The sequence below is a fragment of the Gossypium hirsutum genome, chromosome A01, assembly GCF_007990345.1.
Source record: "Gossypium hirsutum isolate 1008001.06 chromosome A01, Gossypium_hirsutum_v2.1, whole genome shotgun sequence".
NCBI lineage: Eukaryota > Viridiplantae > Streptophyta > Magnoliopsida > Malvales > Malvaceae > Gossypium > Gossypium hirsutum.
In genome coordinates, this window is record NC_053424.1 from 1,963,914 (window position 1) to 1,984,550 (window position 20,637).

Consider the following 20,637-nt stretch of genomic DNA (forward strand, 5'->3'; position numbering starts at 1 on the left):
AAAGTTGAAAATACATACTTCAAAAAGTACACAAAATAAATCGCTTAATATATTATTTGATACGTGAGTTTAATATTTTTTTAATGTAGTAATTGTGTTATTTTTTGGTTTAATTTGATATTTGTATTTGATAAAAGTTATATATTTTGGTACTCAAAAGTAACAGTGTTAAATTTTTAATGTTTAATTTAAGTTTTAAGGTTGATTTGATAAAAATACATATTTTGGTACCCAATTCAATCGGGTTAATCCCTTTGTTACCAATCGATTCGATTCTTAATCCCATCGATCTGATCGACCAATCCAATTATGTGTCAAGAACACTGGTCATATTACCAAATCTTAATGAAATCCAAATTCAAGGACTAAAGTGGATCTGGTTGACAGATTCATGTACCAAATTGAAAAAAAATATAAATACTAAAGTGGACCTAATTGTCAAGTTTAAAGCAAAAAATGATATTATTCCATAAATTTATAAAGAAGATAAGAGTAGAAGGTCATTCTTTAAAATTTGACCAATAAAATTCTTATTTTAATAATTAAGTACAATTACACCTATAACCCCTAATTAATTATTTCTAAATAAGCCTTGATTAGGGTTAAATAGTCAATATCACCAATTTTTATTTTTATTTTTAAATAAAATAATTAAAACATCTCTCAAAAAACTCCCCCCTCATTTTCTTCCCTTTTCTTTCTATCTTTTCTCTCTCTCTCTCTGTCTCTCTCTCCGTTCTCTGATTCTTTTTCTTTAAACGGCGTAACGGACTTTTCATCTAAAAAAAACTCCGTTACTCGTTATCTTTCACTGTCACGTGCGTTTTCGAATTTTTTTTTTAAAAAAAAGAAAGAAATTTTTTTTATCGATTATTTCTCTTCGATTTTTATGGCCTCGGAGCAGTTAAGCTTGGCTGCGACTCCTGACCCAATTGACGGCCGGAAAGAAGCCGTCAACGCCGCCATTAACGGCGTTGAATCCCGTCCGGTTTCCGTCGATTGCGGGGATGACGTCAGCAAAGCTCCGAGGCTTCCTCGTTGGACGAGGCAGGAGATACTTGTGCTCATACAGGGGAAGAGAGTGGCGGAGAATCGGGTCAGGCGAGGACGGGCTGCCGGATTAGCTTTCGGGTCGAGTCAAGTGGAACCGAAGTGGGCTTCGGTTTCGTCGTACTGTAAGCGGCATGGAGTGAACCGGGGACCGGTTCAGTGCCGGAAACGGTGGAGCAATTTGGCGGGGGATTTTAAGAAGATCAAGGAATGGGAGAGTAACATTAGGGAAGAGAGCGAATCGTTTTGGGTGATGAGGAATGATTTAAGGAGAGAAAGGAAGTTGCCTGGGTTCTTCGATAAGGAAGTTTACGACATCCTCGACGGCGCCGCCGCCGTTTCTTCCGCCGTGGAAATCCCTGATTCGGTCGTGGCTCCAGCTTTGGCTTTGGCTTTGACCCCAACTCCAGCAGTTCAGGACACGGCGGAGGATAACGAAGCTGTTTTCGATAGTGGACGGAGCGCGGCAGCGGAAGACGGCCTGTTTTCGGACTTCGAACAAGACGACGGTGCCGGGAGCCCAGAAAAAGTGGAGCTACCGGTTTCCGCCGACGCCGGAAAGTCGGTTCCCGCTCCAATCCCTATTTCAGGTAATCTTAAATTGATATTGATCACTAGAAATGAATTAGTAATCAACATTTGAATGATTCATGCGCACAAGTTAGGTATAGTATTCTGTCTCCTTTTCATGTCCTGACTCTATTGAAAGCAGACCTCCGACTGCCTGAACACACAAATCCGTGGTAAACTTAAAGGGTTTGCGCATGATTGGCGTCGGTTGAGTTAAAATATCATAGCTACCCCTGTAGGGAGATTGATTTTGCCCTAGTTCGGCATTTTAGATTAAAAAGTAAATTAGCCATTTCTATTAAAAATTGATAAGATTGATAAATAATTAGATAATTTCAAGTGGCATGCATTTTAGATTCTAGCCTACAATGACGAGTTTTTAAAAATAGAAATAGATTTTAATAAAAGTATTAATTTATTTTTTGATCTAATATATAATTATTAATTTATTTATTTTTAATAAAGAGCGACAAAATGTAATCTAACTCATAATTTATACGATGTACAATTTGTTTTTGTTCTTATATTATGATACTGGAATTCTATATACTAATGGGTTTTCTTTAAGAGGAAAAGGGTTTGCTTTAATGGAGGTGTTTGAGCTTTTTTCTTTCTATAAATTTTCTTTATGGCAAGAACCTTTGTCCTTTTATAATAAGGTCCAAATCCAAAGCCCTGTTTGTTACTTATTATTATCTAAAATAATTTACAACTCCCCATAGATACAATAGTAAGAGGTTAGGCGTTTCTTAAATAAGGTTTTAGTTTCAAATATGTGGGTTTCTACTTGTTTAGGATTTAGGGTTTGATTTGATTTGGTTACAAATTCGAGGTTGAATGTGATTATTTAATTTTGAGGTCTTTGGGTTAAAGAAATAATTGGGGATAAAAGTATTATGGAGTTCTCTGTATTACAAATCAGATTACATTTTATCCCTTCTATTCAAATGCCACATGTACACCATGTAGATATATGTGTTTTTACGGGCATTTTCCTTTTGTTTTGGATCTTCACAGAAAAGGGTTATCATTGATGCATTAAATGCTTATATGTGTTTGTTTGCTCACCTTTTATGCTCACAGAGCAGCAGTACCAGCAACAGCCAGCTATCCCAGGGAGCAAGAGTCAAGGTAATATCGATTTTACCGATCTCGGTTTATGTATATTACTCGAATTTGAGCGTGAATGTTGGATATAAATGTGTCTTAAAATGAGTATGATTGGATTTTTGTAAATGTCAAACACAAATGTTCTAAAGAAAAATAAAAAAAAGTCAGGGTAACATAGCTCTGTTGTTTTCATTTTTGTAAATGCTTGAATCCTTACTATACTGGAATTTATCTTGTTATTAGCCCAATTGCTTACTCGACGATTGCCATGTTTGAGACTCGACTGTGTCTCGAACATGCCTTAGCTTGTTTCTTGGAACGACCAATTAGGGTTATGGAAAACAACCGTACTGGATGGAACTATGCTTGATGACTCGATTCAGTCGGTTCAATGTACTGGGAAATGGCTAAAAATAGAATTACCTTATTGCTGGATGGCAATGCATTATGCAGGTACAACAAAGGAGAAACATCCAACCTCGAACCCCGAGGTCGGTTCTGCTTCTCAAGAAGCAAGGAAGAGGAAACGGACAGTAACCAATGGAGACGAAGAACCGGACAACAGTCCACAATACCACTTGATCGACGTCTTGGAAAAGAACGGTAAAATGCTAGTCGCTCAACTCGAAGCTCAAAACACCAACTTACAACAGGAAAGGCAGCAACGTAAAGACCACGCCGATAGCTTAGTCGCCGTCCTCAACAAGCTCGCTGATGCTCTAGGGAGGATCGCCGACAAGTTATAACCAGGAAGAAGGCGAATCGTAATACGTTTTTTTGTACATAAAAACCAAGTACTACGATGCAGGTTCGAACCAATAGATGGTAGCTGAAAAAGTTGGAAATTTATGGATCAAACCTTGATTCATTTTATTTGTCTCTCAAGGATATATTTGCATTCCCCCCCCCCCTACATTATTCATATTTTAGTTTCTGCCCTGTAGTGCCCATATACACAAATAAATAAGGTTTTTTTTTTTTTTGGAATTTTGAAGATCCATATACAAAATCTCTATTTTTTCTTTTTTCTGTAATACATATGAGATTATATGATTTTAATATATATATTTTTTTACATTTTGAATTGTATGGCTTATAATATTGTATAGAGGAACATAAATTAGTCATTAATTTCTCTTTTTTTTTTCTTTAGTTTTTTTTCATAAGTTTGTTCAATATTACATGTTGGTAGTTAGAATGTTCTAATTTTTGGCTTTTAAGCTATTCATATAATTGTCGGAATTGAATCGAATTGATCGGATTAATTAGAAATTGATAGTTGAATTGATATCATAAATCGGGAGAACTAAACTAGTCAAAATTGATTAAATTGGTGAAAATTGGTCGAATTGGGAAAATAAAAATTATTTGAATTGGATTTAAGCAAATTTAGATATTTAATTGTTTATAAAAACAAATGTTTATTTTTATATTATATTTTTTATTAATTTTTCTTAATTTTTTTCTTTCAAATTTCTTTATTTTTATGAATTTCCTAGATTTTTTTTTTGGTAATGGTTGAAATAATTATTCAATTGGTTAAATTAAGAAATAGTGATCTGATAGGTTTAATTATTGGTCTGATTCTTACAACATTAGTAATTCATAATTTTAATGGAGTTTTTAATATATATTTAATTATTATTGAAAAATAATTTAAATTCGGGTATAAACAAGCAATTTTAAAGCTAAATATAGAAATAAAATTTATTTATTTTTAGATAAACAAAATTAGTTAATTAAACTCAAAAGTAATTTTATTTTCATTTCGAATCCAACCTATTCGAGTTGAGCTCCTTAGTCCTTGAACCCGGTTCAATTACTTGTTTGGGCTCAAGCTTGTGGGAATTGCCAAATTCAAATTTAAAGATTAAGTTGTTTTTATATGGACTAAACCGGACCAACCCAATAATGAGAAATAAAAGTTATAACGGTTTGGTTCGGATCAATTTTAAAAATTTGCTATTAATGTGCAATGTTTCGATTTTTATAAGACCAAATCGAAACCAAACCTAATATTGGTGTATTTTCTAGGGGTATAAATGAGACATAAGTACATGTAAGTTATTAGAGTTTGACTTGAAAAAAATTTGAACTCGATTTAGTAATTATTGGGACAAGCTCAAGCTATCGTTCAAGCTGAATTCTAGCTTAATAACATTCAACTCGAATGGCTTGCGAGCCTTATCAAACTTTTTATATTTTTATATTATTAGATTATGCTATTGTCCTCAATATATATTATCAACCCTAAATTTAATTATCGAGTTGAGTTTGAGTACAAAAGTTGATAAGTGAGCTTAACTGTGTTCAAGCTTGAGCTTAAAGATGTTCGATCAAGCTCAAGCCTAATTGAACCCAATCCAAACATGACGGGACTCAATTATATCCTAGTATGTCCCCATTTGTCAGAGACTAAACTGATAAATGCGTTCGATCTAATCTGTCAAAACTTTTATTTTAAAACTCTAGTTGAATCCAATCCAAACATTTTTTTTTGTCCCTGTAACTACTATATGAGTTTGACTCTTTCAATCCCGTAATATTTTATTCGAAAATTAATTTAATTAAAATTTGAAAAATATTTTTATCTGAATATTAATAAAATTACTCTAGTTTAAGTTCAATTATATGCAGATTTTACTTAGATTTATTTTTGTTTAAATATCACTAATCCTGTTGACATTTTTTTCATTAAAGACCCATTAATTAAAAACATACATGAGTGATGAGTCTTGGTAATTTTCATAAATAACTGTTGCCAGCATCTACTCCATTAATGGGTCTACAGAATGTGAAAAATTAGTTATTGAACTCGCTCTGGTAAATATATTAAGAAATAAAAAAAATCTCCTCTGATAATATAAGTATTTTAATGCTTGCAAAATTATCCACTTTTAATTTACAAGATATATTTTTATGAAAAAAAAATTATTTATTTAAATAATAAAAGTTTTTATATTTTGTATCCGAGTCTAACTGAGTTCAAATTGTAAACAGTTTGAGCTCAATACAAAGTTCACTGTTCGAAATTCGATTCTACCTCTACTAAATATTATTATTTAAGCTCAAATTCGACTCAAAATAAAATCAAATTATTTGAATTTAGTTTAACTTAGCTCATGTAAACCTCGATTTCAAGTTCAAGCTTGTCTTGAATGCAATTTTTGGTTAAAATTGTAATTTAACATCAAAAGATCAATAATATATACACAAAAAAAAATTAGGCCCTTGCCTACCGCTGGCTAAGTCACGGCCAAATGGTAAATTTTTTATTTAATCCCTCAAATAAATTAAAACATTTATTTTAAGCTTTTTCAACATTGGGTTATATGGAAGAAATTTATATTTTTAGTCTCTTTAAAAAATCAATAATTTAATTTAAACCCTTTACACATGATTTTTTTTTTAATCTTTGCCTTCTCTGAAATTTTAAAATTTTATCTCGATTTTCTGGATAAAATTATTAAGTTAACTCTTATTTGTAAATTATTCAAACTCAATTTGCTCGATATTTTAAACTGCTATAATTAAAATTTTACTCGAAAATAATTTAATCAAATTTTAATTTCTTTTTTAAATCAAACTTGAATAATTTACGAGTTTTTTTTTGGTAATTGGATTAATTTAAAGCCAAGGTGTTGAAAAAGTAAGACATTGTCTTTGCTTTGCTTATTGCAGATAAGGTTGCCCCTGTCTCTTTGTCGGACCTTTTCTCATTCCCCTTTTTTCTTTCGTTCCTAATATCTTTTGACAATGAACAACTCATTTTAAATAAAGGTTTAAATCTACTCTAAGTCTGTATATTTTATATATTTGGAATTTAGTCCTTCTACTTTAAGGATATAAATGAGACATTTATGCTTACAAGCTATTCAAGTTCAATTTGGAAAATCTCAAATTCGATTTAGTAATTATCTAATCAAGATCAAGCAATCGGTTGAGCTGCAAATTTGAGCTTAGTAACAATGGCTCTGGAGCCTTATCGAGCTTTTCATATTCTTATATTATTAAATTACATATTACCCTTAATATATATTATTAACCCTAAGCTTAATTATCGAGTTGTGCTCAAGCTTGAGTACAAATTTGGTAAACAAGCTTAATTGAGCTCGAGCTCCAGTAGTTTGATTATATTTCAAGCTTGACAATATTTGGGCTCACCCCGGTCTCGGTTACACCCCTACTCTATTTTTTGGATTTAAAAGTCTAATAAATAAATGATAAAATTCTTTTGTTAAATTCAAGTCCAGTACAACATAATTTATTTTAGTATATGGATACTAAATGAGTATTTTATTATTTAAAGATGTCACACTAATGAATTTAACAAAATAATTTGAATGATTTTAAAAATTAGAGTTGGAATTTTAAATATAAAAAATAGGACTAAATTCCTGAAAATAAAAGTAAATGGACTAAATTCTAAATATATAAAGAATACATGGACTTTAAGCACATTTTGTCTTAAATAAATTTTTTTGTCATTTTCTTGGTATATTGTCTCTAGTCCTTTTGGAGATTAGGAGGTTTGGTTCACTTGATGTAAGATTATATCTCGTAATCTTATATTTTGTACTAAAATTACCTTAATATATAATCTTATATTTTGTACTAAAATTACCTTAATTGGATTCAAAATAGTTTTATTACCCGTAATTTAATTTTACATTCCTCAAATAATATCAAGATGCTATAATATAGAATATAATCCCAATATCACTCATTCCTTAGATTATCTCGAATTATAAATTGAATCTGAAATTTTAAATAAATTTACTATTTTTTTTATTTTAATTAAATTATCTTTTTTTTACCAAAACAGAATTTAAGTCCAGTTTAAATATATATATTTAAATAGTGGATTAGTAGATATCATATTTTAAAATTATAACTATTATATTTATTTTAAGGCTTTATTTATTAGTATATTAATTATATTTACATTGCCAACAATTTTTTAGCTTAATGACAAAAGTATTATGTCGTAGCTATGAGAGTTTAGAATTAATCCAAAGCAATCCCGTTCTCCACCCCCAATTATAAAATATTAATTATAAATTATGGTTGGTGATGCAAACATTTTTTTATGAATTACTATAATTATGATTTATAAATTTAGTTAAACATAATATATCTAGTCATTAGTATATAAATTGTAATAAAAACAATAATTATCATAATTTATGTAATTGAGGCTAAAAAATATTTTTTTAATAAAAAATAATTGGCATTTATTAAATGTGGAATAGTTCAGTATACCATAGTTCCTCCCCAACTCTTGAATAAGAGAATAATACGTTTCAGCGCATTTGAACCTATGTCGTATTGCATTGGCAACAATGTTGACACTAATCGAGTTAAAATTCAATCAACAAAACTTATTTCTTAAATGAACTAAGCCAGTTAAAAACCAAATTCTACAAAGGTAATTTAGTAAAATGTCACATTATCTTGAATCGGTAATCTCACATTCCCAATAGTATCAAGATTTTGAAATATAAAGGGAAATTTCCGTACCAATTATTTATTATGTAATTTTATATTCCCTTAATAATACAACATTTTTTTTTTACAATTTACCCTAATTTTTAATTACTTTATTTCATTTTATTAGACCAAAAATCATTTTGAATTAGGAATATACACTTATCATTTTTTTTTCTAATTTCACAAGTACAATTAATTATTTTAGAAAAAATAAGTACATTTTTAGAGACATGCTATTTTGCTAAATTTATTGTAAATTTTATAAAGTCATCTTTGGTAAAAAGAACAATTTGCGTACTAAAAACGTCTATATGTTAACAAAAAAAAAACAAAATTTATAATATGACAATTTAGTAAAATGTGCTCTCTTATAATATTATATTCGGTCAACCAAATAACAAAATTTTACATTTAGTCCAAATGAATAAAAAACGGTAATATAACATGCCTGGTAATGTGTAATTTTACATTTCGATAATCTTATTACTAAAAATAATCTTATATCCTGTGAACCAATGTTCATAATTCTTTTTATTAAGGGAGCTAGAGATAAAAATGTAAACAAATAAGAGACCAGAACCAAAAATTTTATATTAAAATGCTTAAATTGAATTACTAATTCACTAGAGGGATTAAAAGTGTAATTGTATCCTCTTATCTAACGGGACCAAATACCATTCATGCCCCCTTTGGATCAGCGCCTAAAGTTCGCGTTAGTGTTTTTGTGCCATACTTGGGTTGATAATGTTATATATTTTGTATAAAAAAATGTTATATATTTAGGTGTTGGGTTAATATAATTTTTAGTTCCCGAATTTGGTAATTAAGTTCATTTTGGTACTGATATTTTTTGGGTCCATTTCGACCCATGAAGTTGGCAGCTGGGTTGACTTCAATATCTAAACTTAGATTTCGTAAAAGTACAATGGCATGACACTTTTGATATTTGTACCACATTAGTACCTCGAAAATAAATATATATAATCTAAAAAATTTAAAAATAATAATTTTTCAAGTATTAAGTGATAACGTGGCATAATATTAGCACACTTTTATATGATACAATTTTAGGGACCAAAGGTGGACTTAATTACCAAGTTCATATACCAAAATGGGCAAAAAAAAAATACATGTACCAAAATGAATCTAAGTGTGAAATTTAGAAGTAAAAAATTACATTAACCCTTAAGTATTTGTGTCAATTTATCATTAAAATGTCCAAATCTAATACATGTTTAGTTATTTATTAGTGGTTTTAAGGTTAAAAGTTTAGGGTTTAAATCAAAACAAACACAGGTGATGTCTATTTAAAGATTTCATTACAATGGGATCATTTGGAGTTTTTTTAAATCAACGATTGAAATAAAAAGAGAGAGCAAAAGACACCAATTCACCGTTGATCATGTTATGTAAGTTTTTTCATTGAGAAACGCAAGTTTACCTTTAAACCAAATCAACTGATTTCAACACCAAAAAAGAAGAGAAATTGATTTCCAGTAAAAAACAATGTATTTGATAATTGATTTAACAGATTTTGAGTCACTAGCACAATTTCCTAATTTCTAACGTTACTTAATCAAACGATTACAATCATCCTATTTTCATCTTTTAACCACAATCGTTGATTTAAAAAGAATTCCACTATAATTAGATGTTACCTTAAATAATAACATTATCATGAATTGGATGAAATTTTAGTGATTTTTTTTGAATAAAAGTTGCGATTATTTATTAATGAAAACGACAGCGCATCATATAAAGACACGGATAGACTATAAGTAAAACACCAAAGAAAATTCTAAATAAAAAAAAGATACAGCTACTACCTCCTACCCACAACCAAAGTAAAATATCGAAAGAAAACCTAGCCACCTCTGTTGAGCCCCATTCCTGTAAATCAATGAAACCTTTGAAATGCCCAGCTCCAGAATAAGAGAAATCTTGCCGTCACACTCGGCAGTAGACGAGATAGAGCAACGCATCCAACGAAACACCACCCTTGGTTGCCAGTCACACCATTACTAATTGTCCAAATCTGAAGTTGTGGAGAAACTACCCGTCCATCAGGGAATTAACAATTTGGCTTCCCAAATTAACATGCTGATATCAGATCTACCTATGATTTTTTTAATGTTCTATTTGTTGTATTTTATTTAATTTTTTCTTAAGTTTTAATTTGTATAAATTAAATAAAACTTTTTTTTTTTTACTATTTTGTCTGAACATGTCTCATGCGTCCACAAGTATATGCAATAAATTTTTAAATTTCCACGTCAGGTTAAACTACTATTAATCCAATAGTTCCACGTCATTAATTTTATCAACCTACTTTAAATTTAATAGTACAGGTTTTAAGTGCTCCAATTGATTATAGATGGACCAATCTGCTTACTTTTTAATAGTATAGGGACCCAAATGTACTTTTATACTCGCTAATGCATATATTTAGGTTCAATTGTACCTTACATCTTCAAATTGCGGCTCGTATTTTAAAACAATCGTTGAATTTTGAAACGTTTTAATTGAATTTTTTAAAGTATTAATATCGTCTAAATCATGTCTTTTTATCTTTTATACGCCCGTTTTGACGTTAAATGTCGACTCGGATATAATGTAAATCAAAATTTAAGTCCATATTAAATTTTTCGTAAAAAAACACATAGAGATAATATCAGTAAAATTTATAAAGGTTAATTTTTTAACATATCATATCTAAATCGTTCAATATGATAGATTTACGTGTGTTTAAAATTTGATTTATGTATTTTAAATATGCTCAACTTCAAATCCGAGCTAGTATTAACACTGAGACTAGTGGATGGAATTAATTGATATGATATTTATATTTTCAAGGACTTAATTAAAATATTTTGAAATTTGTAGACAAATTTAAAATAAAATCTAATTTAAGGATTTTTGATGGAATTAAGCATATATATATAAGAATTAAAAAGAAAGTAAAACAATTAAGGGAAAATGGAGAGAATAAAACGAAATATTGTTTACAATTTTTTAGAATTATTTAAGTTTCAATAAAATTTAATATGAATTATTTTTACCGTGTTAGATTCAAGTTGCTCATATACACGTTTTAAGAATTTGATCTAATTGGTATTTAAATCAAATTAGAATTTCGATAATAGTTTAATAATCTCTAGTGGAAGTAACTAATGATGTTTAAATTGGGAATTGATCGAGGTATTGATTCGAAGAATGACATTGAAACGGTATGGGTTAGTTGAATCAACTAAAAAAATAAATTGAACCAATTTTTATTTTTGAATCTAATTGGTCGAACCGGTCGAATTGATGAATTGATAGATTGACTAGTTTAACTATATGTTGGGTTCTAAAAACATTGGAATTAACTAAGATTATAGCATGGTTTTTATATCAGGAGAAAAATGAGATGACATTTTTGAAAGGTTAAAATATGTATCAAGTTTTTTTGTGCTTGTTGTATATTTAGAATTTAGTCCTTTACTTTTATTTTAATTTTTAATTTTTGAATTTAAAAATGTAGTTCAATTGTTAAAACTATTAAAATTATTCTATTTAGTAACGGAATAAGTTTTAACGAGATTAACAATTGGCCTTGAATTTTGAAATTAGAAAAGTAAAAGTAAAATAAGAAGGAAGGACTAATCTTCAAATGTATGAAGAGTGTAGGGACTTTTATCAGATTTTAACCTTTTCTAAAACTCATGTTTCTTTCTCACTTTCCCTTTTTTTTTCTGCCTTTTCTGGTTTCTGGGTTTGTTTTTTTCTTGCCCGCTTTGAAACAAAATAGAAAAGTGAAAAAAAAAAACTCAAAATTCTACAGTAAACAAACTTTATGCAAAAATAAATTAATTTTTTTTCTTCTTTAACTTAAACACCAGAAAATCCATGAAATTCGAGCTGAATTTCTTTGAAAGCTGATTATTCTTCGTTAATTAAGCTCTTCAAGTAAATTCGTCTTTTTTAATTTTTTCAAAAATCTTTTGTGGAGGTTTAAATCGAGCTGAAAAAGAGATCTCGTGAGTTTTTTTTTTATTCATACGAAGGATCGAACATCATCAGTGTGATGGTAACTAAGATTCATCGTAAAGAGAACAAAGAATCGTCGCTTCCACAATGCATTTCGCTAAGCTCGATGACTCTCCCATGTTCCGCAAGCAGGTTCACTCTCTTTTCGCTTGCTTAGTGCTTCGTGTTCGAGGTTTAATTTTTTAGCTTTATTATTTCGGGTTGCGTAATTTGATTGCCGTTTTAGTGAACTTTAGTGCTCTTTTTTTTTGCATTCTTCTGTTAAAGGGTAAAATAAGAAGAAGAAAATAAGTAAACAAGCGTTTGGCTGCTTTAGAAAATTTAGATATTTAGCTTGATGATGAATAGATATTAATTTGTGGCTTTTAGGGACTGATTGATGATGATTTGTATTATTAGGTACTATAGGTTTTCAATTATCAGATGGCTTCTTATGCTTTTTAATTTAGAGTTAATTAAGATCCTTTTATGATATATTCCTGGTGAACTTTTTATCATGAATATGTTTATCAAGTGCCAATCCTACATCTAAATTTGTCTTGGTAAAATGCTGATTGTAATGGGATGGAGTATCTAATTTTGCTTTTAAGACATTGTTTTCCTTTACTATTAACATGGTTATGGTGAGGACATCTTCTAACTGTTGTTTCTCTTGGATTTTGAGCTGTTGTTATGCCTACGAAGATCATAGTTTGGTTAGCTTCTCTGATTTTTATGAGAAATGGATGTTGTTTCCATGCTTCCAATTCATTAGTGATTGTCTTTTTCGCCTTTATTTTGATTTTAGGTTTCAGAGTAAGTTATTCGATCTCTTGTCATGTTTATTTTGTTTTCTACACATGCTGATAATAGAACCTTGTCAGAAAATGCATCTGTTTAGTTACTTATGGATCATATATTGGTAATTCATTTGTTTTGTTTGGTGAGACAGATACAATGCATGGAGGAAAGCGCGGAGTTGTTACGGGAGAGAAGCTTAAGGTTTTTTAAAGGATGTCGAAAATACACGTATGTTTAGATCATCAAATTTTATCCGTGTATCTTTTGTTTTCAGTAAGCAAGATCTCTTTTTGCCTTATGAACTGATATGTATGAGAATGTGACATGGCCAAGCTAAGATTTCTAATCTAAATAAAGAAATAGCCCAGTATGTCTTTCACAAATGCGCTAAGTATTGGTTTATGTTTGTTTATTTATGCCTCTTGAACATAAAGGATGTCAATTGTGTAAATTAATTGTCATAACCTATTCTTGTTCCTACATTTCTGCTGTTTTGAGGAAGTCTCATATGTTAAAAACGTTCCTCGTACATGCTGGTCAAGCATCTGATACAAAAACCGAATGCAGCCTTGCATTCAAAGAAAAACTGACATTTTTGTATGCATTATTATTTTTGGTACTTGACCCTTCAAATAATTGATGGAAATCTGTGTTAAGTCGACACTTTCGTTTACTTGAGGATGCTGATACAAATATTTTCCATTTCTGTAAAACTAGTTACATAATTGTAGCCCTCAACTGGAATAGACTTTTTATTCTTTTTCTTCTTGGGTTTTGTCCTTGGAAGAGGGAAGGAGGTGCAGTGGGGTTGCTACTGCTTGCTATTGGAGCCATAAGTTTCTGAAATATTCATTTGCATGTTTTTTTTTTTCTGATTGCAGTGAAGGACTTGGGGAGGGATATGATGGGGACATCGCCTTTGCAAATGCCCTTGAAATGTTTGGTGGGGGCCATAATGACAATATTAGTGTGGCTTTTGGAGGTATGTATTTGCTCAATCTTTGTGCGAAAGTTGTTTATTGGAATTGCTTGAATGTTGGTTGATACTTGATGCATACGCACCTTGAAGTGATTGGGCAGTCTTTAGTGGTAGTCGCTTCACTGTTGTTGCTGTAATGCTTCCGGTTGTAATATTTGTTGGGTTGATCCCCATAAGATGTCCAAAAGCCTCCTTATTACTTTGTCATTTTGTTCTTTTGTTCAAGCATCACATGAAGATTTATTCTGGTGCAATGATTTTTATGGCACCATAGCAATAATTGTACCCTTTTTTTCCCACTTCTTTAGGGCCTGTTATGACCAAGTTTACCATAGCGTTGAGAGAAATTGGGACATACAAGGAAATTCTTCGATCCCAGGTAAATTTCTGAAGTATCTTCTGAGCATGAATACCAAATTTACGAAAGTGAGGATATGAAAATGACTGATTTTGGATAATTCAATTATTTGACACTCTCGAACTGCTGCTACAAGAATAGTCACTGAAAGACTGATTCATATTTTAGAAATTTCAGTCATAAATGAATATTTTTGTTTGTTATTTTCTTACTGGCTATCTAAAATTGCAGTGCACAATCTTAAAAACTGATCTCTTGTCATTTTTAGATCTCTCTTTTGAACATTGTGAGAATGTAAATGTTATAAATATATTAAACTTCAACACTGTATATAGTTTATTGTTCAATCATATTGATTTAAAATAGTGTTGAAAATAGCAAACTGCTTTCTTTTCTTTCTCAGGTTGAAACCGAGCTAAATGAAAGATTAGTGCAGTTTGTTGATACTGATTTACTTGAGGTCAAGGTAACCCCTGGTTCTTCTTGCTTTTGAGATTTAAGCAGCCCTATAAATTTGGGAGGATGTGGAACTAAGTTAAAGTTGGCAACCAAATTAACTCTTGCTAGAAAAATAGGTTGATATTTTTTGCTCTGATATAGGTTCATCTGAGGTTTAGTAATATGTGCATAGTTATACATCATCTATTTTATTTGATTAACTGTTGGTTTTAAAAATCTTATCTTAGTGCAGGAAGCACGTAAGCGCTTCGACAAGGCTAGTCTCATTTATGACCAGGTGCTTTAGATGCTTTTTTTGCTAGTGTGGTTTGTTGGCATGATTTAATGTTTCTTGAATGTGATATTATAGGTCTTAAGTTGGTCTAAAATCATATTCATAGCTATATAATGCCAATTTGAATAATCGTACAGGCTCGGGAAAAGTTTCTTTCACTGAGGAAAAGTACGAAGTGTGATATTGTCAATGTTTTGGAAGAGGTATATTGCAAAATGGCTTGATAGTTTCTATTTTCTTGTATCTGACATTCTTACCTATGTATCTATCATATTGATGGAAAGTCCCTAAGTACTCTGACATTGTTGGAGTTATTCTAGGAACTTCATAATGCGAGGTCAACATTTGAGCAAGCTCGTTTCAATCTAGTGAGTGAATTGCTTGCTGATCACTTTCTAAATTGATGTTGCTGTGATATTTCAGAATGTTCAAGATATGTAATGAGAGCACTGTGGTTTATAATTACAGGTAACTGCTCTTTCAAATGTTGAAGCAAAAAAGAGATTTGAGTTTCTGGAAGCAGTCAGTGGGACTATGGATGCACATCGTCGTTACTTCAAACAGGTGATCACATGGCAGGACTTCTCAATTTCTTTCTCATGTTTCTATCACTTGCTTAGTGCATTTCTTCTTATTATAAGTTTTGTTCATTTGTAGGGTTACGAATTATTGCATCAAATGGAGCCATATATTAATCAGGTTTGTTATCAATTATCATACAAGTTTTCTCTAGACTAAGACAAATATCTCTACATCTTCTCTAGCTTAGCTTTCTTTCCTTCATCCACTTCATTTCCTCAAAAGAGAAGAAAAATAATATCCTATACCAAATATTATTTGATAGATTAGTCATAGCAGGTTATAAAATGCAAGCAAACCATAGCAGGGAAAAAAGTTGTATCTTGTCCTTTTTGATTATACCTACATCCGTGGATTCACTATACTATTGATTGTGTGCTCATTGTTGAAATACAAGTCCTGCAGGTCTTGACTTATGCACGACAATCAAGAGAAAGATCAAACTATGAGCAGGCAGCTTTAAATGAAAGAATGCAGGAGTACAAAAGGCAGGTTGCCAGAGAGAGTAGATGGTCTTCTAATGGTTCTCCTAACGGAGATGGTATACAAGCAATAGGTAGAAGTTCACATAAAATGATAGAGGCAGTTATGCAGTCTGCTGCAAAGGGAAAGGTTTAAAGAAGCTTTTTATCTCAGAGCTCTGTTTGTGAGATTGTATTAGTCCCATCAATCTGCTTCTAAAACTAAAAAATACTCCTCCAGGTTCAAACTATTCGACAAGGCTATCTCTCAAAACGTTCGTCAAACTTAAGAGGAGACTGGAAAAGAAGATTTTTTGTCCTTGATAGCCGAGGAATGCTGTATTACTACCGCAAGCAGATTAGTAAATCATCTGTAAGAATCTTCCTGTTCTGCCCTTTGGAAAAAATATTGAGAACCAGGGTTTGAAGTTCATTCTATGATCAATGCTCTTTTCTGCTCTTATAATTGTTCATCTATTGTTAGGGGTCTGGCAGCCACCTTTCCGGTCAGAGAAATAACTCTGATCTTGGATCTGGATTATTGGGTCGGTGGCTTTCTTCTCATAATCATGGTGGCGTACATGATGAAAAATCTGTTGCCCATCACACTGTGAACCTGCTTACATCAACTATTAAAGTTGATGCTGACCAGTCAGATTTGAGATTTTGTTTTAGGATAATTTCTCCAACAAAGAATTACACTTTGCAGGTATGACTTATGCGTGGGCTCTAGTTCTTATAGGGGTTAATATATGTATACACACAAATCGTTTCTGGGATCAACCTATTGACAAATCATTATGCCAAAAATGTTACACTTGTGTAGGATTGAGGGTTATTATTTGGCAATTGATCCTCAGTAATGTTTGATTGTGCTTGTCAGTGCAGGCAGAGAGTGCACTAGATCAGATGGATTGGATTGAGAAAATAACTGGGGTTATTGCTTCATTACTTAATTCTCAGGCTCCTGAGAGGGTAATTATTAAAGATGTAGCATGAGTTTCAAGTATCAATTTCCTTATCATTATATTGACAATTATATTCCAATACTGTTTCAGTGTCTTTCTTCTAGTCCCATGGGAAGTGGTCATCATCGATCTACCAGTGAGAGTTCGTTTGAAAGTTCTGATTTTGATCATACTGCTGGCGAAGAATATACCTCTGAGAGAAACCTTGTTAATGCACATAATGAACACCAACCAAAAGCTTCACAACATCTAAGGTCCTCTATAAAAATCGAAAAGCCAATTGATGTACTGCGAAGAGTATGCGGCAATGATAAATGTGCAGATTGTGGTGCCCCTGAACCCGATTGGGCATCTTTGAATCTGGGTGTTCTTGTTTGTATTGAATGTTCCGGTGTTCACCGTAATCTTGGTGTTCACATATCAAAGGTAAATTTAATAAATTATATATATTACCTTTTTTCTGCATTCCTTATTGAGAATCCTGCATTGCTAAAACTAAAGTATTTCATTTATCGATTGTTCTTTCTCTTGATTTTCTTTCGTTCAATCAGTCAATGGTTCAGAGTAATGAAGGAGTAGCTTGATCTTGCTTGTTGGAGTTTGTATTAGTTGTTTCCGTAGACAAAATGTTTTCTACTGAAATGAACTCTTTACTCTGGAAAAAAAAAATCACTCGGTAATGGTACCAATGTTGCCTCATCATTTATGTAACTCTTAATTTTCTGTTGGTTAATATTTCAGGTTCGATCACTTACTCTCGATGTAAAAGTATGGGAGCCCTCTGTTATAGGTTTGTTTCAATCTCTCGGCAATACCTTTGCTAACTCAGTTTGGGAGGAATTTTTGCAGTCAAGAAGTGCTCTCCATGTCGATCTCACCCTTACGGGGTAAATATATATATTTTAATTTATATATGTTTAAAATAAGATATTTCCAGTAATATAAAACTGAACTTGATTCTTTTGCTGCTTGTTACTAACGCTTGTTATTCCGGTGATGAAGCTTTTACAAGTCTGATAAACTGCAGTTGCTTCTTACGGGCAAGCCTTGTCATACTGATTCTATATCTGCAAAGGAGAAGTTCATTCATGCAAAGGTTAAGCATTTCCCATGTATTCTAGTCTTTACATTATTATTATTTTAGATAGTTGCGTAAGATGATCTTTTATTTATTTTATTTATTTTTATTTTTTAATTTTGATGATTCTGAAAGTCTGACAATATTTTCAAAATATATACATAGATTTCTAACAATTTACAATTATTCAACTAGCATAAACTTGACGGAAATTTCTGTTTTCTTTTGATCGCAGTACGCGGAAAAGCTTTTCGTCCGCAGGCCTAAAGACAAGCAACATCCTAATCCTGTGGCACAACAGATTTGGGAGGGCGTTCGTGCCAATGACAAGAAGGCTGTATACCGTTATATTGTTAGTTGTGAAGCAGATATAAATGCAGTGTACGAACAATCTCCCGGGCCTTCATTAACCCTTGCCAAAGCGCTGCTACTGCAAGAACATGCGAATGCTGATAACAGCTCCAGTTACATAACAGCAGATTCATCTGATAGATCCTCTGCTAGCTCATTCAACTTGGTGGGAACCAGTGAGAGCCAAATCTCAGACGATTTAGATGGTTGCACCCTACTTCACCTTGCCTGTGAAACTGCAGACATTGGCATGCTTGAACTTCTATTACAATATGGAGCAAATATAAATGCAATGGATTCAAGAAGTCAAACGCCACTTCATCGATGTATTCACCGAGGCAAAACGGCATTTGCTAAATTACTACTTACCAGGTGATTTACTCATCTTTGCTACATTGTGTTTATATCTGCATTGTTTTCATGCCTTTGATCTGCATACCATATACAACAGTAAAAGTATCATCGAGATGCCTGTACTAGATGTCAAATTGCATTTTGCCTTTACTCAAAAATGGGTAAAGTAATCCTTGTATGTTAAATCAAAGAGCAAACTAGTTAGTTTGTTAAAAATTTCATTAGTTTCTACTGTTAAAAACTAATTCCTATACGTCAGCATGAGGTAGATGTGGCATGCCACGTGTCACTATCCGAATATTTTATCAGCCACGTAAGTTTTAAAACGTATAAATGAATGAAATTTTTAATAGAGAACCAATTTGATCTTTTGATCTAACGAATAGGACTAATTTGCCTATTTTTTAAGTAGAAGAGGTAAAATGCAATCTGACTTCTAGTACAGAGACTTCTATGGTACTTTTACCTGTATACATCGTATCCGCCGTATTTGGAATGTCATGACAATTTATGTGGTTTTTGCAGGGGAGCGGATGCACACGCGATAAATAGGGAAGGGAAAACCCCTCTTGAACTTGCAGTAGAATCTAATATCAGTGACAGTGAGGTCCTTGCTTTATTAGCAGACGCCAACCGGTAAATTCCACGAAAAAAAGCAAGTAAGTACGACTCGAACCTGAAGTGTGGAATTTTAAAATCGTATTCGTTTTTTTTTGTGTGTGTGTGTAATTTACTAAATCTATGGATGTCAGTAGTGTTTGGTTTGATGAGGGATTTTAGAGGAGAGTGAAAATGGAATGTGGTAAAGGCAATGGCATGCAATGTGTTTGGTGTTTGTTAGTTTTGCTCCTTTTCATGGTGGGAGCTGTTGAGTTGAGGATTAGATTTTAGGGCAATTCTGTGTTCTTACATTTGTTTTATTCAGATGCTTTGTTCTGCTTTCTATATATATATATATCTGTCGAATAACTTCTCGTATTCGGTAGTCACATTGATATTGACTAGATTCCAAATTGGGAGTAAGTTGGATCCCCAAATCGGAGAGCATCTCCGATTAAATAATTACAACTCGATGTTGTTTAAATCAGGTCGGGAACTGATCGGAGTATTGATCTTGAAATAGGGGTTAGACCAGTTAAATCGGGTTAAAAAATTGTTTGAATCAGTTTTCTTTAATGTTTAATAATTATTTTTCTTTATTTTTATAATTTATTTAATTAAATTGGTTGAACCTAATTGAATTTATTAAATTACTTATTTAATATTATTAATAAATTTCTTCTCCCTTATAAATTTGTCTTTATTTGTTTTTTTAGTGTTTGGTTAATTTGTGATACCAAATTCAATCAAAAAATTTAAGTTAGTATAAATAAATGAATAAATAAATTTATCTTTCATCTCTGTTTTACCTAATCATATTCAATTAACTAATCACTATATTCAATTTAAAAAAAAGCTTTTTGATATAATTCCATTTTATTAAAATAAAACTATCATGGATAAACAAGTTGGTACAAAAAACAAGCATTGAGCTATACAAAAACCTGAACCAGTGGATCTACTCAAATTTCATTTTTGAGTTAAAAATTGCTTCAAGTCCTTGTACTTTTAGTCTTTATTTCCTTACTTTTATTCTAAGAAATTTAATTTCTTTGCTTTCCTTATTTAAAAATTTCTTATTTAAAAATACAAGTTTAATTATTAATATTTTTAATTTTTTTTAATAAATTTAGGTTCATTACAACAT

General features: G+C 31.3%; 2 protein-coding genes across 2 annotated transcripts; both read left to right on the top strand.

The window, feature by feature from the left end:
• Positions 1 to 503: 503 nt before the first annotated feature.
• On the top strand, positions 504 to 3,603 carry LOC107938462 (trihelix transcription factor ASR3). The gene is made up of 3 exons (XM_016871631.2): positions 504 to 1,640; positions 2,704 to 2,751; positions 3,184 to 3,603. The coding sequence occupies exons 1-3, from the start codon at positions 890 to 892 to the stop codon at positions 3,474 to 3,476; spliced, it is 1,092 nt and encodes a 363-aa protein (XP_016727120.2). The 5' UTR covers positions 504 to 889; the 3' UTR covers positions 3,477 to 3,603.
• Positions 3,604 to 11,961: 8,358 nt separating this feature from the next.
• Positions 11,962 to 19,868, top strand: LOC107938473 (ADP-ribosylation factor GTPase-activating protein AGD3). The gene is made up of 19 exons (XM_016871642.2): positions 11,962 to 12,381; positions 13,181 to 13,257; positions 13,911 to 14,011; positions 14,317 to 14,387; positions 14,770 to 14,832; positions 15,058 to 15,102; positions 15,237 to 15,302; positions 15,420 to 15,467; positions 15,568 to 15,663; positions 15,757 to 15,798; positions 16,084 to 16,290; positions 16,381 to 16,512; positions 16,624 to 16,848; positions 17,028 to 17,114; positions 17,198 to 17,533; positions 17,849 to 17,994; positions 18,110 to 18,203; positions 18,421 to 18,908; positions 19,416 to 19,868. The coding sequence occupies exons 1-19, from the start codon at positions 12,337 to 12,339 to the stop codon at positions 19,528 to 19,530; spliced, it is 2,484 nt and encodes an 827-aa protein (XP_016727131.2). The 5' UTR covers positions 11,962 to 12,336; the 3' UTR covers positions 19,531 to 19,868.
• Positions 19,869 to 20,637: the final 769 nt, after the last annotated feature.